This window comes from Salmo salar, chromosome 21 (genome assembly GCF_965601325.2).
Source record: "Salmo salar chromosome 21, fSalSal1, whole genome shotgun sequence".
Taxonomy (NCBI): Eukaryota; Metazoa; Chordata; class Actinopteri; order Salmoniformes; family Salmonidae; genus Salmo; species Salmo salar.
In genome coordinates, this window is record NC_138311.1 from 42,748,463 (window position 1) to 42,771,533 (window position 23,071).

The 23,071-nt window shown below is 46.2% G+C and overlaps 1 protein-coding gene across 2 annotated transcripts; it reads right to left on the bottom strand.

Annotated features, from left to right (window-relative positions):
* Positions 1–560: 560 nt before the first annotated feature.
* LOC106582336 (ETS translocation variant 5) lies at positions 561–15,186 on the bottom strand. Of its 2 annotated transcripts, none has more exons than XM_014165321.3 (13): positions 15,033–15,186; positions 12,995–13,128; positions 12,404–12,497; positions 12,171–12,218; positions 11,188–11,238; positions 9,241–9,364; positions 8,813–9,112; positions 6,757–7,061; positions 4,852–4,914; positions 4,325–4,393; positions 3,359–3,528; positions 3,045–3,152; positions 561–2,854 (listed from the first exon to the last, which is right to left on the bottom strand). In XM_014165321.3, exons 2-13 carry the CDS (start codon positions 13,040–13,042, stop codon positions 2,636–2,638), a joined length of 1,599 nt encoding a protein of 532 aa, XP_014020796.1. In that variant the 5' UTR covers positions 13,043–13,128; positions 15,033–15,186; the 3' UTR covers positions 561–2,635. The 2 variants fall into 2 exon arrangements, with proteins under 2 accessions (XP_014020796.1, XP_014020797.1); XM_014165322.3 differs by having other exon boundaries at positions 3,051–3,152; positions 15,033–15,185.
* Between the last annotated feature and the right edge of the window lie 7,885 nt (positions 15,187–23,071).

A 23,071-nucleotide genomic window follows, 5' to 3' on the forward strand; every position in this document is an offset into this window, starting at 1 on the left:
CTGCTTGAAGAATAATCCAACTTTCAAGAATCCTTAGGACATGTCGTCATGCCAGCCTAAAAAAAAAAGAGCCAAACAAACTCACTGCTTTCATTAATTTTACTGCTAGAGGTCTTAATCTCTGTGGGAGAATTTTGGTTGCACCACTGTGCATACATAAAAACACAAATCAAGCATAAACAAGGACATATACAGCTGGAGAAAAGGTGCAATTCATGAGAGCACGATGATCAATGATTCATCTGTACATTATATAACAATTGCCACTGATTTCCATGGAGTCCTGCCATATTCTTTTGTCAGTGTTGCTAAACCATTTGCAATAGGAGAGTAGACGGTAATCTTTAACAAAGGAATTATCAAAACGGGAGAAAAAAAACAAGCATGCGGCTTGTCGGTAATTAGCACCCTATTCCCTATAACATGCACTATTTTTGACCAGGGTCCTGGATAAAAGTAGTGCACTATAGGGAATTTGGGTACCATTTGGTAACGCAGCCTGTGTGAGGATGAGGCGGAGCGGGAACAGGGAACGACGAAACAGACCAGACTACAGGAAGTGAAGCAGAAAGAAGAGTTTATTGTACCCAGTACAGATCATTATAAACTTTGCAGTGTAACGGTACACATTGTGAAGAGAGAGAGAGAGAGAGAAGGTGAAGCCTATACAAGTTCAGACAACCCATGGTCAGGTCAGGGTAGAGACTAGAGGTGGATACTCACATTTCTTAACTATATGAATTGGCACCCTATTCACAGTGCACTACTTTTGACCAGGGCCCATAGGGCTCCTTTCAAAAGGTAGTTCACTACATAGGGAATTTCCAATCACAGCCAGATGTGATACAGCCTGGATTCAAACCAGGGACTGTAGTGACACCCCTTGCACTGAGATGCAGTGCCTTAGACCGCTGCACCACTCGTGAACCACACTGAATGGAACCCAAGCCACACTACTTCTTTATAACTAATACTATTTTCTCGCTCTTCATCCTACCATTTCACTCACCAATAATGGCCTCTAAAACGAAAACTATCTGCAGTAATAATCACGTCACAGGGATACATGTGTTATAGGCAAAACTATACAGGCTTATACAATAAAATCAGATGCAGACTTAGCAAAAATATATATTTATATAAGTTTGTTTTTTTCCCCCATTTAAGAAACAAACAAAATGCAGAGAACTTTCACAATTTGTCTTCTTTGTCCAAAGTAGAGTAAAGCCATATGTTAGTGGACAGTTTGTTTCAATACACTGTCATGCAAAGAGAAGCAGAGGTCTCTTGTTGACAACCTGCAATTGGTAGAACGAGGACTCCAGGGAAAGGTGTATAATTCCACACCTTCGCATGCAATGTCCTGAAAGATGCCATCCTGGTGCATTTAAGAATCTAGTACACTCACTGCCGAGGAAACATCAAGCACCCACTAAAATGAAAAAAAGCTATAACCTTAGGTGTTTAAAAATTTCAATATCTCTGGGAAAAATATTGACAGAGTTGTTCCTTTTGGAAAATGAAAGATTCCTGCAGGGGATTTATTGTTTGAGGTGGAGCGCTGATTAGTTACAACCTTCAGGAAATATAAGTCGTTTATGAAGAAAAAAAAAAGTTGTAGAGTGTCGGTATAAATGAGAATGGACAACCAGACAGAGTCTGCATCCTAAATGACAACCTATTCAGTGCACTACTTTTGACCAGAGCCACATGGGTTTTGTAAAGGAGTGCATAGGGTCATTCCAGACGCAGCGACAGTACTCCGAGCTAGACCGGCTACTCACTGGTAACCTCAGCTAGCCCAGCACAAACATTCATTACACTGGATAAATACACAGCTGGGGCAGCATTAAAAACAAAAACATAGGTCACTGGTCTGAGGAATCCATCCATGGAAACCATAGAATGTCCTAGCAGGCTGGAGTACTACAGATCTAATTCCTTAACCAATTGTAGAATACCCAGCATACATTTCTATAGCAAGTCTACAGAAACCAACAGGTCTGTGGGTTTGTTTATAAATATTAAAATGTTACCATATATTTTTGCAAATCAAAGCCCTTGCTTACACAGATCTTACTGTTAATATGTGGCAGAAAAATACATAATTATTGGGAACCAAAAAAGCAACTACAGAATAGTGCTTTATTTATAGATAATTCTGACAAAAGTAACTTTTAATATAATTATTTTAGAAAAAGCAGATTGTCCGAAATCAGAACTGTTACAATTCTTGCAGTCTACACAGAGATCTATCGGTCAGTCCTCCGGCATGCTGCCATAATAACACGGACCCTGGTCCATCACTTCCTCTTCGTCTCCATAGCAATGACGCCAGTTCACCTTGAGTTGAGAGATGGCGGAGCCACTGAAGTCCATAACAGCCTTACTTCCACGGTCCCCTCTCTCTTGGTACTATAGATGATGCCAAGGAACGTGGTTGGTGCAGGTTTCTCCTCCGTCGTTTTAGGGGGAGGGTTAAGTTAATCCGTAAGTGGGCAGGATTGGAGGAGTAACTTAGCGGAGAGAGGGAGGTTTCGGGTTCAGGTTTGATCCAGTTTCTTGCTCAGCCTCAGCAGTCGGAGCTTGATCTCTGGGTTGGGTTTAGGAGCAGCAGGGGGAGGGGGTGGGGCAGTCAGTACCCGTAGGGTAGACCTACACACTGCTCCCCAGAGTCCACCAAGTAAGGGGTGTTCTTGTAGTGGGTGAGGGGCAGGGTGTCATCATCCACCCCAACGCAGGGCAGGCTGTCTGGGTCAGCCTTCAGGTTGGGCCTCTGGTTGTCAGGGAAGGCCATGGAGAACAGGGCCTCAGGGTCGCACACAAACTTGTACACGTACCTCTCGCCAGCAACCTGGAAAGGACCAATCAGAGAAGAGCAAGTTAGTTAGACCCACAGAATGAAATAGAACACAATAGTTCTAACATTATATAATATGGATCTCTATGGCTGCATCACCCTCCAAGGTTGTATTCAAATGAGCCAAGGAAGCATCAGGCTGTTGCTGAGGAGAAATGGGGAAGGATAGAAAGGGTGAACCTGCCTTTACCTTCTGCATGATTCCCTTCTCGTAGTAGTAGCGCAGAGAACGACTCAGCTTGTCATAGTTCATGGCTGGCCTGTTCTTCTGGATGCCCCAGCGGCGAGCCACCTGAAGAGACAAGACAGAAAATACAAAATCAGTCAATGCCTGATTGAGTTTTTTTTTTTTAAAGAAGGGGATTGAATGAGTACACTGACTTTTAATGGCCTGAACTACTACTAGGACCAAGGTAAGAAACTGACCTCTAAAAGGTGATTGTAAGAGAATCTGTCAAGTTCATCAACAAAAAAATGATTTAAACATTTCCAACTGACCTCTTCTGGCTCAATGAGTTTGAACTCCATGCCCCGGCCTGTCCAGGCAATGAAGTGACCGTTGGCCGGGTCATCCAATAGGGTGACCAGAAACTGCCAGAGCTGCAGAGAGCCGCGCCGCTGGTAGGGCGGGCCATCACGGTACACTGAGGGCTCCTGCTTGACCTTCCCTGTGGTTGGGGGGGGGGGGGGGGGGGGGGTTAAGAGTGAGCACTGTACTCTGGGGAAGCCTGGCCATCTAGCATGTCAGGCAAATTAAAAAGATATTTTTTACAGGGACATCAATTACCACAATACTTAGGTGCCGATACAAATATGTATTACGATTCAATAATGTGACTTTATTGCCATTCCATATTCCTCACCATATGTGTGCTGCAGATGGACAAGAGAGCCATGAGAAAATGACCAGTCATGGAAATAAAAGAGCAGATAATAAAATTGGCTCTGTATTTTAAAAGGAAAAACACTGGAGTTTTAGTGCAGGTACAGCCAACTAGCACAAAAAGGATATTAAGATAGTCAACTATCAATGTCTAACTTTGGTTTTAGTGCAAAATGTTAATTATCTGGCTAATCATGGGGGCCTCAAGGGGAGAAATGGGCCGTGTGGGGGCCTCAGTCATAATGAACGAGTTAAAATTGCTAGTCCACCCGACAGCTAGCTACAGTGTGGTGAGACATTCCTATGAGCTGTGGACTGTGAAGGGGAGCAGGCTACTCATTTTGCACCCGCCTGCCATCTCTGCTGCTCAAAGGAGACTTTCTACAGTTCTCCTCTCTCTAGTCAGTGATGCAACAGGCATACTAATAATCCTGTCCTTTCAAATGCTGCCAGCAGCTGAGCAGAGACTGAGTCCTCTGTGATGCTTGTAAAGCCCCCCCCCCCCATGCTGCTCCAATAGCTCTCGCCCGGCCGGCCCAAGAACGGGACAAGCCTGTTCCTAATGTAAAGTATTTTCTTACCTTCAAGTCTGTCAGGAACCACGCAGGTATCATCATAGTACATGTGAGGCTCTCTGTCAAAGGAGAAACCTGTGATTGGGAGAGAGATTAGCTAGCCAGGGGAGGGCATGGGAATACAGACTACATTTTGCTGTGGAGGCCAGCTACTGTGTCCAGGGAGACTAAACTGCTCACAAAGCAATATAGCCAGGCAGCTTCACAACAGTGGAAAATGATGTGCTAACATTATGCAGACAGCAGTGCTGTTGAGCGGTGATGAAACAGTGGAAACCTAAACAGGCCTATTGATAGATGCAACATCTCAAGAGACGTCATTCTAATGTTGACTTCTACCTTGCGACATGTCCTATTCCCCAACCATGCAGCACTTTGTAACCGCTCAATAAGTCACTACTAGAGGGGCAACAGCTACCAGTAAGCCCTCGTAACATTTTTATTGCGAAAGCTTTGAGGAGGTTTCCTATGTATTTATTACAGAGGAATTCAACTTGAAACATGCCACTGCTAAGAAGGAAATGGATACTTACTTTCATGGTTGTTTTGGTAGAAGGTCCGGGCTCTTCCAAATGTAGACTGACAGATAGGCACTTCTAACAGAGGGAGGACGAGACAACATTAACCTCTGACATGAGTATATTTAGAACACTGCTCTGCTTGCACGCTAGTAAAAAGAGATTGTACATACAAGCAGTATGCATTTAGTGCAGGTGATTGGGATACGTTCAGTCTCTGTTCTATGTGTGGTGCAACAACCCATTCCCATGGTTGGTGACATGAGGATGAACACGATACATTCTTCACCTCTTATCAACCTGCTGCTGCAGCACTTCCTCTATTATACAACTGACTTCGACCTAGCAACCAATCAGCTGGGCTGCAGATGTCCACTGGCCATCCCACATCAAATCATGACAAATCAAGTTATGCCTGGCTGGCCCCCATGGGGTCAAGCCCCACCCCCCAATCTTCTGAGTTGGAAAAGCCCCCAAGGTCCCACTCCACCCCTCTGTTTCCTGTCCTCTCCTAAGGATAAGATCTTCATCACACTTTAGGGCCATATCTACAAAGCGTTTACACTAGTATTCTCAAGTTTGGGCTTGTTAAAGCATCATAGATCCTCTATCCAATTGCATTAGATGGCACCCTATTCAGTATATAGTGCACACATTCTGCCCAGAAACCAAAAGTAGTACACTGTATTGGGAACAGGGTGCAATTTCAGACGCATCCGTTGTGGTGAGCAGTCCCAACCAGGAGAGCCAAAAGTGTGATGTGACTATGGTGGCTACTGGCTATGCTCTTATAAATCTATCCATCCAGAGACAGACAGAGGCTGGGCCAGTGGACCTTTATGCTGACGTATGTATTTATAGGTTGTAAGAAGCTAAGAGGATTTGGCATTACATCACTGGCCCCCCAATCATAAAGCTGAGAGGGAGAATGAGAGAGGGACAGTGCAAAGCTGGCCTGGGCGGAGGAGGGAAGGAAAGGTGGGTGTTGGTGGCAGAATAGGGACAACAGCTGGGGTGCGTGGGCATCGAGATGAAAAGTAAAACAGAATTCTACTTCTCGTGGGGTTACTTATTAGGTACACAGCGTTTCTATTGGGACAAGGACATGCAGCAATAAGTCAATTGGCATAAGTCCATTGCATTCATTTCAGTGTAAATCTGAAATGAGCATCCATGTTGATGAGCATCCATGTAGTGTTCATACTTGCATTCTAACGCCCTCTGTAAACACAGCGTAGTGGCCCAAATCCATTCTAGGTAGCCCTATACTTGTGAAGTAGGTTTCCCTGTGCCTGGGCTTGGGAATGACTGACCCATTTGCTTATCTCCTCTGTCCTGCCGAGGCTCAAGCCAGGCTAAGAGACCCATTTTTACTGACCTGACTGTCAGAGCAGAGTGATTGACGTATTTGGAAGTGACACGGTCATGTCTGTGTGCGTTACAACTGCTGACGCAAGGCGGTGTGAGGCGAGGGTCTACACGGTTGTGTTTGTTAATGGTTTCTGGGATTTGCTGCACTAAAACTAACAGCCGCGTGCCAGCGAGCAAAATCAACAGGGACGGACACATTCCCCACCATATAACCAGTCTGCTCACATGCAGCCTGTCTGGATGTGGACAGCGACCTGCATCAGAGAGCCCCAAGGTTGTTTCCTGTTTCACTTTCCTTTTGTCCTAAGGGTGCACTTGACCACTCCACTTGATGGAAAGAAAGGAACGGTGGAAGAAATATGGTGGAGACTCATGTTTACACCAATCCAATGCATTAAGGAGTGCACACTTAAGGGTAAAGATTTGGAACCAATGTCAAGAGTCACACCCCTCAAACCCTATGACAACCCTGTGGGTCAGCTGTAATGCTGTAGTCTGTGTAGTGCAGCCGACCGATCCAGAGGAGCCTGAAGGTAGCCAGCCACTCACCAGAGTCGAAGCAGAAGTCCTGGGGCTCCTGCTTGATGGCCATGGGGTGGAAGGTAGCCTGAGGGGGGCCCATGGAGGGGACACCCTGCTCTGTGTAGCGAGGGTCCAGCAGCTCCTGCTTGAAGCCGTGTTGAGGCACGGGACCAGGGACCAGGGGTTCAGACATCTGGCGGTGGTAGGGGGGCCTCCCGTCACTGGGTAGGGCACTGTGACTGGGGGCCTGCGGTTGGGCCAGGAACTGAGGGTGAGTCCGGCTCTCAGAGGGAGGAAAGGGTAGACATGGCTCCGACATTTGCCTCTGGAACCTGGGGTGGAGGAAGACATGGGAGAGGGTGGGTGGAAGGTTATTATTAACAAACTGTGGCTATAAAACAAATGTTTGAACAGAGAGATGAATTTAAAAGTTCATTAGACTATACTACTGATGGCTATGAAAACTGTAGCTTAAAAACATTTCAGATTTAAAGAGAATGGAAACAAACTTTTAATATAAGAGGTATACATTTACAGTAAATGTGAGTTAGAGTCTTCAACTAGAGGAACTACTGAGAGTCCAGCTTTAGACCAAAACGCAACGCACATGCCACTCAGGAGCCAAATGTACTCAGTGCAATCAAGCCTGCGAATACAAGCTGTAAATGAGATGTTGGGGGCAGGTGTCAATAAGTAGCAGGTATAAAAGATCGTCCAGTGACAGTAAGATAGACAAGGCTAACGGCTTCTGGCTACACAAAGATTCCATATTACTGGCTGGTGATGACATGCCATGCATTCTATCACATCCCACCAGGAGTCCTGTCACGGGTGGGGGTGACTGAGCAGTGGGTTGTTCCCACGGGGGTTCCCACGCTGCCAGCACCTTTCACTCCTCAATATAGGGGCCCTTCCCCACCCCCTAAAAGGCAACACTAGTCACAAAGCCTGATCCTCTCCACTGGTCTTAATGTGTTAACTTGCACAGTGTGTCTCAGAGTGCAATGGAAACATGAACACCTGTTTTATTGAGATGGATGTTTACATTTAGAGAGGTCAACCTAGGGTCAGGAGTTATCTATACAGACAGGCTCATTAGTTAGGATGTTAGTAAACACCTGGATGGAGTCATTCACCTGTTCACCAATGTTGGATGTTAATCTCTATAAACTCCTAACCCAGTAAGCCAAGCCTCAGGCTCTCTCATAATAAACTCCTAACCCAGTAAGCCTCAGGCTCTCTCATGATAAACTCCTAACCCAGTAAGCCAAGCCTCAGGCTCTCTCATGATAAGCTCCTAACCCAGTAAGCCTCAGGCTCTCTCATAATAAACTCCTAAACCAGTAAGCCAAGCCTCAGGCTCTCTCATGATAAGCTCCTAACCCAGTAAGCCTCAGGCTCTCTCATAATAAACTCCTAAACCAGTAAGCCAAGCCTCAGGCTCCCTCATGATAAGCTCCTAAACCAGTAAGCCTCAGGCTCTCTCATAATAAACTCCTAAACCAGTAAGCCAAGCCTCAGGCTCTCTCATGATAAGCTCCTAACCCAGTAAGCCTCAGGCTCTCTCATAATAAACTCCTAAACCAGTAAGCCAAGCCTCAGGCTCTCTCATGATAAGCTCCTAACCCAGTAAGCCTCAGGCTCTCTCATAATAAACTCCTAAACCAGTAAGCCTCAGGCTCTCTCACGATAAACTCCTAACCCAGTAAGCCTCAGGCTCTCTCACGATAAACTCCTAAACCAGTAAGCCTCAGGCTCTCTCACGATAAACTCCTAAACCAGTAAGCCTCAGGCTCTCACCTTCAAGACTTGGAAATAAGTAGAAGGTGCTCAACCAACATGAGTAGAGGTGCAACCTAAAAATGTGTAGAGCATTGGACAGGAAAAGGCGCAACGCTCGCTCACCATAAAAATACCCAGTTTTATTAGACAAGTTTAAAAGAATGACGTTTTGGCCTTCAACAGAATCTTCAAGACTTGAAAGGATGGCATTGCGAGACTACAGTGACCCCAAGTCGGAGTCTGACTGATGTGACTGGGTGAAAGGTGTTGCAGTGCAGCATGGCAGGATAGGACCAATCACCTGTGCTCAGGGCTGTAGTTACCATCCTGACTGAGGAGTGGTGGGGGGCAGGGCACTGCGTAGGGGCGGCTCTGGAGGGGGAGTGGCCTCTGCTGGTTGTGGGCTGGGCCAACTGCTTGGTTGTCAGGCTGCAGGGGGTGTGGCCCTTGCGCCTGGTTCCGATTGGGTATTTGATGAGGGGGAGGAGTCTGCTGGCTGACTGGGTGCGTCCTTGGGGTGTTGGTAGAGCTGCATGGTGACACGGGTGTAGAGGGAGGGGTCAATGGCTTATAGGCCCCACTGGGTTTCCTCTCATAGGCACTGTGGAGGGAGAGACAGGCCGGTCAGACAGAAGGCTCCTGTCAGCATGGTCAGAATACTTGGCTCTTTTGTTGGTGTGGTGAAAGGTAACAAAGTGTGTGTGTGTATATATATATAACGGTCCATACCTGTCGCTGTAAAGGCACTTCTCTCCATACGGCATGGGACTCCTTTCCTGGTTACAAGGACAAATCTCTTTGGAAGGACTCAGTTCCCGTTTAATCTTGGATGGTGGGGGGCCATGAAACATTACTGAGAAGAGGGGCAACACATTAGAAACACTGTTCGCGCTACTTAAATCAACCTAGAAAACAAGAAGCTGGGGTTATTCAATATCCTCTATTTTTCAATGAATGGACATTGGGGAAGACCAGACTATCAATCAGCACTGTGAGCCACTTAACCACTTCGCATCCTAACCACGGCTGGCAGCCCAACAGAAAACTTCCATCCATCGCTCCCCCATCAGTATCATACTATCCTCAACATCCTCTCCTGTCAGATGTCCATTACAGACACAGGTTCCCTCCCAAATGGCACCCATAGGGCTCTGGCCAAACAGTTAGCACTATATGGAATAGGTGGAGCCCTGGTCATTACCCATGAATCAGTGTGGCCGTAATTCAATAATTCTCCTCTCTAACCATTAGATCTCCAGTCAGCTCCCATTTCCCGCACCACATAATGGGCCAGTGAAACCGGATCCGCGGGCGAGAGGTGTAACAGCAGCTGGATACATCACCCTAACTGATGGGCCAGGGAAGGGAGGGTGACAGGGAACCAATAGGCATGTGAGCAGAGCTCCCTGCTCATGCATCCTATAAAAGCTCAGAGCAGGACCACATGCAGTACTGCCTCAGATGGAACACATGAGAGAGAAAATGGATGAAGAATGGGAAATGAAGGCACATCTAATAAGCAGTCTTTCGTCCCCACTCTCCTAGACAGGGGTCGAGATGATTGGAGGGCAAGGTTCAGTACAGGAGGAGTGTGTGTGGAGCACATTGGCTGCCATGTGACAGCCGGATGACTGAAGGCAGGGCAGGGGCCACGCAGGGCTGGTGAATAGGGAGCCTGGCCCGTTTGGCTATGGGGTCGCTGCTAAACACACACTATCCTGCACACTTACACATGCACCCAAACGGCTAGGTCAAGAACTGTACTGCACAGAGACCTCACTGTGAGCAGACTATAGCAAGCCCTACTACACACCCCCGCATGGGCCTCACTGTCTAAACATGCATGACAGCAGCAACCTTGATAATATATTGCAGCACCTCAGCAGTCATTTACAGTATGCTAGGCTACCATGCAGATCGTGGTCCAAAACAGCAACAAAGACAGATGCCAGCAACCACACCCTGTCTGATGCCACATCAGACAAAAACAAACTGTAAAAGGGGAGAATCATAAAACGCTCCACTGAACATAACTCAAATATTTCCCTTGGCTGCCATATAAAAGGCTCTGTGCACTGCTGACAAATGGGGGGAGGTGAAGCTATACAGTCAGAGAGGGGGAGGGAGAAGGGCTGTGTGGACTGGGACTCTATTGGATACCCCCACCCGCTGGAATCCATCCCACTCCAGAGGCTGGATTTGAGTGCATGAAAGTGTGAAATCAGATTAGGAGCTTGGCTCATGTGATGCCCCACGCCAATCGCCTGATTAAACCCAAAATGGGAGGAGGAGGGAAAAGTCTCTCCAGAGTAAAGAAGGATGTTTTAGAGTAAGAAGAATGGCGTCAAGCCCTGGCAGGATAAAAGCCCTCTAAGGATGGTTGGATAAAGCAGAGAGAAAGAGACCAGGAGAATGAGAGAGAGTGATCGTCAGGGTTTGTTACCTTAAACATTCTGAACCCAGTCAATGGAGCAGAGTAAAGACAAAGAATGAACTGAGTTCATAACATTTCTATGGGCAAATGGCTCTTTCAGTGCAGCTCTGTTTAATCCTGAAGGCCTAGGTCTTTCAGACAAGCAGCAGTCCCAAGATCAGATCTTGCTACATTGTGTGCTTGGGGGAACTTGACCCATCTACATCCCAGCCTGGTTTAAATAATACATCTCAGGTACTCACAGCTATCCGACTGAAAATCCGGGACAAACTGTTCATCATCAGGCACCTGGGCTGTGGAGGGAGAGAAGAGAGAGCATTAAACAAGTGGATACTAACTGGGCCTCCACTGGGTGAACAACACAAACTGTAAATCTCATCTTGATGTCTTTATTCAAAAGGAACCAAACCTATTTTGTTCAATCCACTGAAAAAATGTAAAACATTGGGAAATACTTAGGAACTTTGTTGAAATCTCAGACAATGGACAAGTAATAGAACTCTTGCAGTGGTTCAAGGGTAGAAAATGCCTGTTAAGATTTGTCATTTAATTTAGGGTGCGACAATAAAAAAATAAAAAGTGAACGTTGAAAGAAATGTTGTAGTTAAATTCAAGGACTCTTAGGTCAGCATAGTTGCTTATTTATGGGACTTCGCTCTAGTTTAATGCACAGAAAAAATATGAATATTTCAAATTCTCATTTTAGGTTAATATGCCCACTTGCTCAATGCATCTCAAAACCCACCTGGGAACACAATTCAATCACCCAAAACATTTTTCTCCATTTGCTCACCCTCTTTCCAAAGAATATCCGTATTTTTCTGCCTGTATTGACGACAGCTACTTCAAGGGGAATTGTATTACTTTTCCAAAGTCGTCAGATATGGATGAGATTGCATTAACATAACCAATGTCTACCAGAGGGCAAGCACTGCCGGGTTGTGCTGAGAGCAACAGAATAGATCAAAAGAAATTCAGCAGAAAAGGGGAAGGATTCAGTATCAACTCTGTGGTATACTTAAGCAATAAGGCCCGAGAGGGGTATGTCATATAGCCAATATGCCGAGGTGCCTTATTGCCATTATAAACTGGTTACCAACCTAATTAGAGCAGTAAAAATAAATGTTGTCTCATAACCATAGTATATGGTCTGATATACCACGGCGGTCAGCCAATCAGCATTCAGGGCTTGAACCACCCATTTTATAATTACTAGATTACTCACCTTCTGCAATCCAGATCTCCTGCAACTGACTGAGGTCTTGGAAGAGGTCTGAAACAGGAAAATATTTTTAAAACTGAGCCTACTGTTCAAATGAGCCTCTGTTCAAATGTCAGATTGGTAAGTAGAGAGCACTTTAACAATCCACATTACACATGATAGGAATAAAAAGTATGGTTGTGTTGGGTGGCTCATGCTGATGTCAAAGGGTAACGAAGAAGTAGTTGTCCAATTACCTTCCGTGTCCTGGGCGAGTTCTGTGTCTACGAACTTCCTTTTCCTGTTGTCTATGATTGGTCTGCTGTATGGTTCCTCCGCATGAGATTTTTGCTGCAATGATGAAAACATAACCAACTTATTAGTTAGAGCTGTTTAGTGTGACTCAGCTGTGTATACATGTAAATATGCCTCTGGTGTGACTCAATTGTCTTGAATGTCACATCACCTCCACTTCTAGTTGGAATGTTGACACACCTCAATCTATTGCTCTGTTTGAATAGCCACACTAGAATACAATTTTAGAATACATGGCCAATACATTCTGATTCTGTATTGCAAGCAGTATGGACGTTTGGATATTGGAACAGAGACAATGATGACGGCCATGCTCCTGATTGATAAAGGGGGTACCTAGTCAGCGGTCCAACAAAGTATTCAACTGAAATGCGTCTTCCGCATTTAGCCCAACCCCTCAATCAGAGAGGTGTGGGGGGCTGCCTTAAAATCGACATCCAAGAGAACCATACAAATCGAATAATTAGAATGGGCATTCCCATTCAACAGTTCTAGTAATTCTATTTCTATGAAGATATGAGGGGCGTGCTTACATTGGGTAGGACCATAAACGGGACTTGCTGGTCGTAGAATCCGTCCATGTTATCCAGGTCTTCAAAGGTTCCCAGAAAAGGGTCTTCGCTTTAAAGCGATATCGCAAAAGTCACTTTATGTACTAGCTGTTCAACTGTGGACAAAAACAAAATAGAAAACATATGTTAGTAGTTCAACTCTGCTAGAGTATTCCATCATCCAGTTTCTTTCACAAATATAGACAGACACTTCACTAGAGTCCTATCAGAACCCATATAACCCGCACCTCCTCTTGTTGCCCGACACCGTTTCCTATTGCAACAACAGCTCTTCTAACTGAACATGCTGGTTTAGAGCATGTCTTGCATGCACAACTTAAATACACTCTGTAGTTATGTTAAGAGTTACATGCGTGACACAAAGCAAAGCCAGCCATCTGTTCAGGCGATTAGGAGACTGCAATCATAATCAGCTATGACTGAGCAGGGGAAACCTTCAAGGATGGGTCTTTAAGCCTACACTCTGAGGCATTTGATGCCACCGTATTGTATAGATCACGAGTGTCATTTTATTTTTTGTTTACTCATTAACGAATTACTGAAGAATATTAGACGACATAAAAATGCCAGTCTATAAATAAATCCAATAGAAACGCCTCGTTACAATATACATCTCCATACTGAGGCAAACTACTTGTTTCATAGTGACCTTTAAATATAAAATCCTAGCACAGCTTCCATATCCCCTGGGCATAGTGAAGTTAAGTGCACTTGCATGTAAAACCCGACAGAAAGTGGCAGAGAATGTGCTGGGAATAAAACAAATAGTAAATTCATAACCTTCCATTCCACGTGGATAGCCCTCCCACTCCAAACCTCCTTGAGCTTGACAGAGTCACTATACTTTCACCCGTTTATTACATTAATGGATGACGAATAAAGCGATAACTGGCCATTAAAGCGACACAGTAGATACACATAGAACATATGCATTTACTGATGCATAAAATGTCAGTACAACAGTGGACAAATCATAGTGTACAACATTACGCATATTTTAAACCAAGTTTTGAAAACAGCGGCGTTGTCAATGGCCACAAATCCAAAGTAGCAGGTGATCCGTTTTATATTCCCCCCTCCCAAATGTTATTAAAGTTCCCACATTTGATCCTGTAACTTGGTGTAGCCTAAACGTAACTACAGATTTTCACTCCAGATAATGAGATCTAACCAAAGATTGTTGGTATCCAATTACTGGGAGTTACAGGATAGGTGCTGTTTGGTGAAATAGAGCATTTGACCAACCTTAACTTGGCCATACAGGCTTCGTTATGGATTCAGTGAAATATGTATATTCTAAAAATGTCCGTGTCTAGTTACATGGTGCTTTAGAATATCTGAAAATTCTCAGTAATGGATACCAAAAATCTTTTGTTAAAGCATATTATCTGGAGTAAAAATTGGTAGTTGTCCTATAAAAGCAGCAAGTGGAAAGTTGTAGGCAAACAAAAAAAGACAATAGCCTATATTGCAGACTGCCGATGAAAATCAAGCCTCCTATTGAGAAAAAGTGATAAAGTATTTGAAAACTGATTAAGTATTTGAAAACGCTAACGTAATTGATTTCCCCAATAGTTAATGCAAAACATGACCCACTAAATATTAGCTAGTTCAAAGCCGTTGAAGGGATGATAAACATCCATCCGACCCCCGTCACGGACCCTTTTTTTTAATGAAGTGAAACTCGATCCGTGTGAAACACAGCGAAGAAAATAACCTGACCTCTCCATTCATAAAAATCAGAAAACAGTCGACCGACTCGGAGATAATAAATATGCAGACTCAGATAAAGAACGAGCAATACTACATAGCACAATTAATATAAAGCGAGAGAAAATGGTTGCCAAAGTAAATGTTTTCTTGGAGAAAGATGGCGATCCGTTTTCGCCCATGGCAGAGATCTAAATTTGCTGTTGCAGGCGCTCGTAAACGTATTGATATTCCATCGCCACAGATGGATATCCAGGCAAAATGACAATTCAGATTTCAGACTACTCACCCTGTGCGCGTTTCAATTCAGTTACTGTATGGCAAGAACGAAATAGTAAAATCCACACCAAAAAAAAAAAAAAAGACAGAAACGTCTCTGTTCAATGATCAATTGACGAGTTCCATCCGACTCACACAACTTGACTGAGCTTTTAGATAACGAAGGCTTGGTTTTCCCTGGGGCTCGAGTGGTACACAGGGGCACACGCTCATTGGCTCGTCGGCATTGTCATTCTTGCGAGAAACCAATGGGCATTAGAAATGAATTAATTATATTTCAAGTGCTCGAGGACCAATGGAAACGTGGATGGCTAAAGGTGGATCGGTCCTATTATTTGTTTTTAATGAATGGCTGTGTTTCATTCACTTTCATTCACTTTCGTCACCGCTGTGAGATGTTTAAAGGGCCAGCTGTGTAATAACCCGGTAGGCTAATAACAGACAGTGGAAATCTACAAACCTATGGTTACAGTTTCACTTCAACAAAGTGTTTGTATGTTTTTTCAAAGACAGATAGGCTAGACATTTTGAAACAGGATCCCCACAAATGGATAGTTTAATCCTGGGAATATTCAACTGACCCGGACGGTGAACAGTTTATGCACAGCTGCTTTCCTGCTCGAACTGTTCCTTAAATAAGACAAATATAAATTCTAGACCGATCATACCCATACTATCAACTTTTAAAAAATGTGTTAACTGACTATAAGTAAATTAGTTTAAACCATATGATTCAATGCCAAGTGTTATATTTGATTATTGGCAAACCTATATTTCAAGTTGCAACCTATTTCTTTCAACACTCAACTTACTTTCCCCTTTGGTTTAACCTATTAAAGAAAATAAAGGCAAACTAATATCTATGCAACACATTTTTTCATGTTGTACCAGGTTGACTTTTCACGTTGGAATTACCTATTCATTATTCTTCAATTGGGTCACAGCAATTCAGTTAATTTCCTGTTTATTTCCTGTTAATCAAGAACTGAGTCTGTAATACCAACATGTTTCAAGCAGACCACCATAGACCCTGTGCCCAAGAACACTAAGGTAACCTGCCTAAATGACTACCGACCCGTAGAAATCACGTCTGTAGCTATGAAGTGCTTTGAAAGACTGGTCATGGCTCACATCAACAGCATTATCACAGAAACACTAGACCCACTCCAATTTGCATACCGCCCCAACAGATCCACAGATGATGCAATCTCTATTGCACTCCACACTGCCCTTTCACACCTGGACAAAAGGAACAACTACAGTTGAAGTTAACATACACTTACTGTAGGTTGGAGTCATTTTAAAACTCATTTTTCAACCACTCCACAAATTTCTTGTTAACAAACTATAGTTTTGGCAAGTTGGTTAGGACATCTACTTTGTGCATGACACAAGTCATTTTTCCAACAATTGTTTACAGACAGATTATTTCACTTATAATTCACTGTATCACAATTCCAGTAGGTCAGAAGTTTACATACATTAAGTTGACTGTGCCTTTAAACAGCTTGGAAAACTCCAGAAAATGATGTCATGGCTTTAGTAGCTTCTGATAGGCTTATTGACATCATTTGAGTCAATTGGAGGTGTACCTGCCTCTTTGCTTGATATCATGGGAAAATCAAAAGAAATCAGCGAAGACCTCAGAAAAATATTTGTATACCAGCACAAGTCTGGTTCATCCTTGGGAGCAATTTTTAAACACCTGAAGGTACCACGTTCATTTGTACAAACAATAGTACGCAAGTATAAACACCATGGGACCACGCAGCTGTCATACCGCTCAGGAAGGAGACGTGTTCTGTCTCCTAGAGATGAACATACTTTGGTGCAAAAAGTACAAATCAATCCCAGAACAACAGCAAAGGACCTTGTGCTGGAGGAAACAGGTACAAAAGTATCTATATCCATAGTAAAACGAGTCCTATATCGACATAACCTGAAAGGCCGCTCAGCAAGGAAGAAGCCACTGCTCCAAAACCGTCATAAAAAAGCCAGACTACGGTTTGCAACTGCACATGGGGACAAAGATTGTACTTTTTGGAGAAATGTCCTCTGGTCTGATGAAACAAAAATAGAACTGTTTGGCCATAATGACCATTGTTATGTTTGGAGGAAAAAGGGGGAGGCTTGCAAGCCGAATAACACCATCCCAACCGTGAAGCACGGGGGTGCCAGCATCATGTTGTGGGGGTGCTTTGCTGCAGGAGGGACTGGTGCACTTCCCAAAATAGATGGCATCATGAGGAAGGAAAATTATGTGGATATATTGAAGCAACATCTCAAGACATCAGTTGGGAAGTTAAAGCTTGGTTGGAAATGGGTCTTCCAAATCGACAATGACCCCAAGCATACTTCCAAAGTTGGCTTAAGGGCAACAAAGTCAAGGTATTGGAGTGGCCATCATAAAGCCCTGACCTCAATCCTATAGAACATTTGTGGGCAGAACTGAAAAAGCATGTGCGAGCAAGGAGGCTTAAAAACCTGACTCAGTTACACCAGCTCTGTCAGGAGGAATGGGCCAAAATTCACCCAACTTATTGTGGAAAGCTTGTGGAAGGCTACCTGAAACGTTTGATCAAAGTTAAGCAATTTAAAGGCAATGCTACCAAATACTAATTGAGTGTATGTAAACTTCTGACCCACTGGGAATGTGATGAAAGAAATAAAAGCTGAAATAAATCCTTCTCTCTACTATTATACTGACATTTCACATTCTTAAAATAAAGTGGTGATCCTAACTGACCTAAGACAGGGAATTTTTACTTGGATTAAATGTCAAGAATTGTGGAAAAACTGAGTTTAAATGTAGTTGGCTAAGGTGTAAGTAAACGTCCGACTTCAACTGTATGTGAGAATACTATTCATTGACTACAGCTCAGCGTTTAACACCATAGTGCCCTCAAAGCTCATCACTAAGCTAAGGACCCTGGGACTAAACACCTCCCTCTGCAACTGACTCCTGGAATTCCTGAAGAGCCGGCAGGGTAGCCTAGTGGTTAGAGTGTTGGACTACTAACCGAAAGGTTGCAACTTCAAATCCCAAAGTTGAGAAGGTACAAATCTGTCATTCTACCCCCGAACAAGGCAGACTGTTTCTAGGCCGTCATTGAAAATAAGAATTTGTTCTTTACTGACTTGCCTAGTTAAATAAAGGTAAAAACAAAAAACAACAACACATTGACCAACATGGGGTCCCCTCAGGGGTGCGTGCTCAGTCCCCCCCCCCCCCCCTCGTACTCCCTATTGTTGCAAGGCCAGGCACGACTCCAACACCATCATTAAGTTTCCCTGATCACCGACAACAACGAGACAGCCTATAGAGAGGTCAGAGACCTGACCCCGTGGTGCAAGGACACCAACCTCGCCCTCAATGTGATCAAGACAAAGGAGATGATTGTGGACTTCAGGAAAAGGAGGACAGAGCATGCCCCCATTTTCATCGACGGGGCTGTAATGGAGCAGGTTAGGAGCTTCAAGTTCCTTGGTGTCCACCTCACCAACAAACTAACACGGTCAAAGCACACCAAGACAGTCGTGAAGAGGGCCCGACAAAACCCATTACCCCCCAGGAGACTGAAAAGATTTGGCATGGGTCCCCAGATCCTCAAAAGGTTCTACAGCTGCACCATCGAGAGCATCCTGATGGGTGCATCACTGCCTGGTATGGCAACTGCTCGGCCTCCGACTGCAAGGTACTACAGAGGGTAATGCGTGTGGCCCAGTACATCACCGGGGCCAAGCTTCCTGCCATCCAGGACCTCTATACCAGGCGGTGTCAGAGGACGTTCATAAAAATTGTCAAAGACTCCAGCCACCCTAGTCATAGACTGTTCTCTCTGCTACCGCACGGCAAGCGGTACCAGAGCGCAAAGTCTAGGTCCAAGAGGCTTCTAAACAGCTTCTACCCCCAAGCCATAAGACTCCTGCACATCTAATCAAAGCTACTGTTAGTTAATGCCTCTGTCCCGAAGCAAGCACCAGTTAGCCTTGAGCTAGCCTCAAGCTAGGCCCAAATACCAGTTAATTCTTGGGCTACAATACCTCTTTTGCAAATTGGCCTGGACCCTTTATTGTCAATACGGAGCCACGCCGATCCATCTCGACTGGTCTGCCGACGTAATTGTCCGATGGGATTTCAACAGGCTTTTCCTTTGCGATGTAGCCGAAGACCCATCTGCTAGCCCCGGCCCACTAGCTTTCTGATTGCTGTGTCTCCCGCTCGCCTAGCGTAGTAGTGACTACCGAACGGCTCCCTGACTCACCTATTGCTGCTCACTGGACCCTATGATCACTTGACTACACAGCTGATGCCCCCTGGACTTTCAATAACATGGTACCTCATTTGCTTATCTGTCGGCCCCAGCCTCAAACTCAGGTCCTGTATGAACCTAGCTGACCCGCTCTGCCCATTCATCTCCATTTACCCATTGTTGTCTTAGCTCTCCTGATCAACACTTGTGATTGCTTTATGCCTCTCTCTAATGTCAATATGCCTTGTCTACTGCTGTCTTGGCTAGTTCTTAACGTTTTATTTCACCGTAGAGCCATCAGTCCCGCTCAATATGCCTGAGATATCTCTTTTGTCCAATCCCCCACACATGCTGAGACCTCACCTGGCTTAATAACTGGTGCCTCCAGAGACAAAACCTCTCTCATAGTCACTCAACGCCTAGGTTTACCTCCACTGTACTCACATCCTACCATACCCTTGTCTGTACATTATGCCCTGAATCTATTCTACCACACCCAGAAATCTGCTCCTTTTATTCTCTGTTCCCAATGCACTAGACGACCAGTTCTTATTGCCTTTAGCCGTACCCTTATCTTACTCCTCCTCTGCTCCTCTGGTGATGTAGAGGTTAACCCTGTAGCCCCCAATACCACACCTATTCCCAGGGCGCTCTCATTGGTTGACTTCTGTAACCGTAAAAGCCTCGGTTTCATGCATGTTAACATCAAAAGCCACCTCCCTAAGTTTGTTTTATTCACTGCTTTAGCACACTCCGTAACCCTGATGTCCTAGCTGTGTCTGAATCCTGGCTTAGGAAGGCCACCAAAAATTCTGAAATTTCCATCCCTAATTACAACATTTTCCATCAAGATAGAACTGCCAAGGGGGGCGGAGTTGCAATCTACTGCAGAGATAGTCTGCAGAGTTCTGTCATGCTATCCAGGTCTGTGCCCAAACAATTCGAGCTTCTACTTTTAAAAATCCACCTTTCCAGAAATAAGCCTCTAACTGTTGCCGCATGTTACAGACCCCCCTCAGCCCCCAGCTGTGCCCTGGACACCATATGTGAATTGATTGCCCCCCATTTATCTTCAGAGTTCGTACTGTTAGGTGACCTAAAATTGGATATGATTAACGTCCTCATAGACATCATCCTGACCAACTTGCCCTCTAAATACCCCTCTGCTGTTTTCAACCAGGATCTTAGCGATCACTGCCTCATTGCCTGCGTCTGCAATGGGTCTGCGGTCAAACGACCACCCCTCATCACTGTCAAATGCTCCCTAAAACACTTCAGCGAGCAGGCCTTTCTAATTGACCTGGCCCGGGTATCCTGGAAGGATATTGACCTCATCCCGTCATTAGAGGATGCCTGGTTGTTCTTTAAAAGTGCTTTCCTCACTATCTAAAATAAGCATGCCCCATTCAAAAAATGTAGAACTAAGAACAGATATAGCCCTTGGTTCATTCCAGACTTGACTGCCCTTGACCAGCGCAAATACATCCTGTGGCGTATTACATTAGCATCGAATAGCCCCTGCAATATTCAACTTTTCAGGGAAGTTAGGAACCAATATACACAGTCAGTGAGGAAAGCAAAGGCTAGCTTTTTCAAACAGAAATTTGCATCATGTAGTACAAATTCCAAAAGTTTTATGGACACTGTAAAGTCCATGGAGAATAAGAGCACCTCCTCCCAGCTGCCCACTGCAATGAGGCTAGGAAACACTGTCACCACCAATAAATCTACGAGAATCGAGAATTTCAATAATAATTTCTCTACGGCTGGCCATGCTTTCCACCTGGCTACCCCTACCCCGGCAAAACAGCTCTGCACCCCCTGCAGCAACTTGCCAAAGTCCCCCCCCCCCCCCCGCTTCTCCTTCACCCAAATGCAGATAGCTGATGTTCTGAAAGAGCTGCAAAATCTGGACCCCTACAAATCAGCTGGGCTAGACAATCTGGACCCTCTCTTTCTAAAATTATCCGCCGCAATTGTTGCAACCCCTATTACCAGCCTGTTCAACCTCTCTGTAAGGGCCGTCGTCAGAATTAGACCAAGGTGCAGCGGAGGATGTGTTCATCTTTGGTATTTAATGAAAAGAGAACACTTTACAAAAATAAACAAAAACGACAGCAAACAGTCCTGTCAGGAAAACACACTAACAGAAGACAATCACCCACAAAAACCCAAAGGAAAAACAGGCTACTTATGTGACTCCCAATCAGCAACAACGAACTACAGCTGTGCCTGATTGGGAGCCACACACGGCCCAAAACAAAGAAATACAAAAACATAGAAAAATGAACATAGAACGCCCACCCAATGTAACACCCTGGCCTAACCAAAATAAAGAACAAAAACCCCTCTCTATGGCCAGGGCGTTACAGTACCCCCCCCAAAGGTGCGGACACCGGCCGCAAAACCTGACTCTGAAGGGGAGGGTCCAGATGGGCCTTCTTACAGCGGCGGCTCAGGTGCGGGACGTGGCCTCCGCTCCACCCTCGGCGTCGCCCACTTAGGTGGCGCCCCTGGTCGAACTGGAGGACTGGTGGGCGACCCTGACTGCCCCCGGCTGGTGGGCGATTCTAGTTGCGCCCAGCTGGCGGGCGACCCTGGCTGCGCCCGGCTGGCGGGCGACCCTGGCTGCGCCCGGCTGGCGGGCGACCCTGGCTGCGCCCGGCTGGCGGGCGTCCCTGGCTGCGCCCGGCTGGCGGGCGACCCTGTCGGCTCCGGCGGCTCCGGGCTGGCGGGCGGCTCCGGCGGCACTGACCCAGGATTCACCAGGCTGGGGAGACATGAAGGAGGCCTGGCCCTGGGCGCAGGCACAGGACTCACCAGGCTGGGGAGACATGAAGGAAGCCTGGCCCTGGGCGCAGGCACAGGACTCACCGGGCTGGCGGGCGGCTCTGGCGGCTCCGGACAGGCGGGCGGCTCTGGCAGCTCCGGACAGGCGGTCGGCTCTGGCGGCTCCGGACAGGCGGGCGGCTCTGGCGGCTCCGGACAGGCGGGCGGCTCTGGCGGCTCCGGACTGGCGGGCGGCTCTGGCGGCTCCGGACTGGCGGGCGGCTCTGGCGGCTCTGGCCCAGGACTCAACAGGCTGGGGAGACATGAAGGAGGCCTGGCTCTGGGCGCAGGCACTGGACTCACCAGGCTGGGGAGACCCACTGGAGGCCTGGTCCGTGGAGGAGGCACAGGACTGACCAGGATGGGGAAACCCACTGCAGGCCTGGTCCATGGAGGAGGCACAGGACTGACCAGGATGGGGAGACCCACTGGAGGCCTGGTCCGAGGAGGAGGCACAGGATAAACCGGGCTGTGGGGGAGCACTGGAGTTCTGGTACGTATGCTCTTTACCCACACTCCAGGCTGAATGCCCACTTTGGCCCGGCACGGGCGGAGCGCAGGCATTGGGCGAACTGGACCCTCCCAGCGCCCTGGAGACACAGTGCGCAGAGCCGTTGCAGGATAACCTGGACCGAAAAGGCGCACTGGAGACCAGACGCGCTGCGCTGGCACAATCTGTCCTTGCTCGATGCCTGCACTCGCATGGCACTTGCAGGGGGCTGGCCTATAGCGCACCGGGCTATGAACGCGCACTGGAGACACCGTGTGCTTAACCGCATAACACGGTGCCTTACCAGTACCATGCTGCTTCCGGTAAGCACGGGGAGTTGGCTCAGGTCTACCGCCTGACTCCGCAAATCTCCCCGTGTGCCCCCCCCCCAATTTTTTTGGCGGGGCTGCCTCTCGTGTCTGTTGCGCTCCTTCGCTTCATACCAGCGCCTCTCAGCTCTTGCCCCCTCGATCTCCC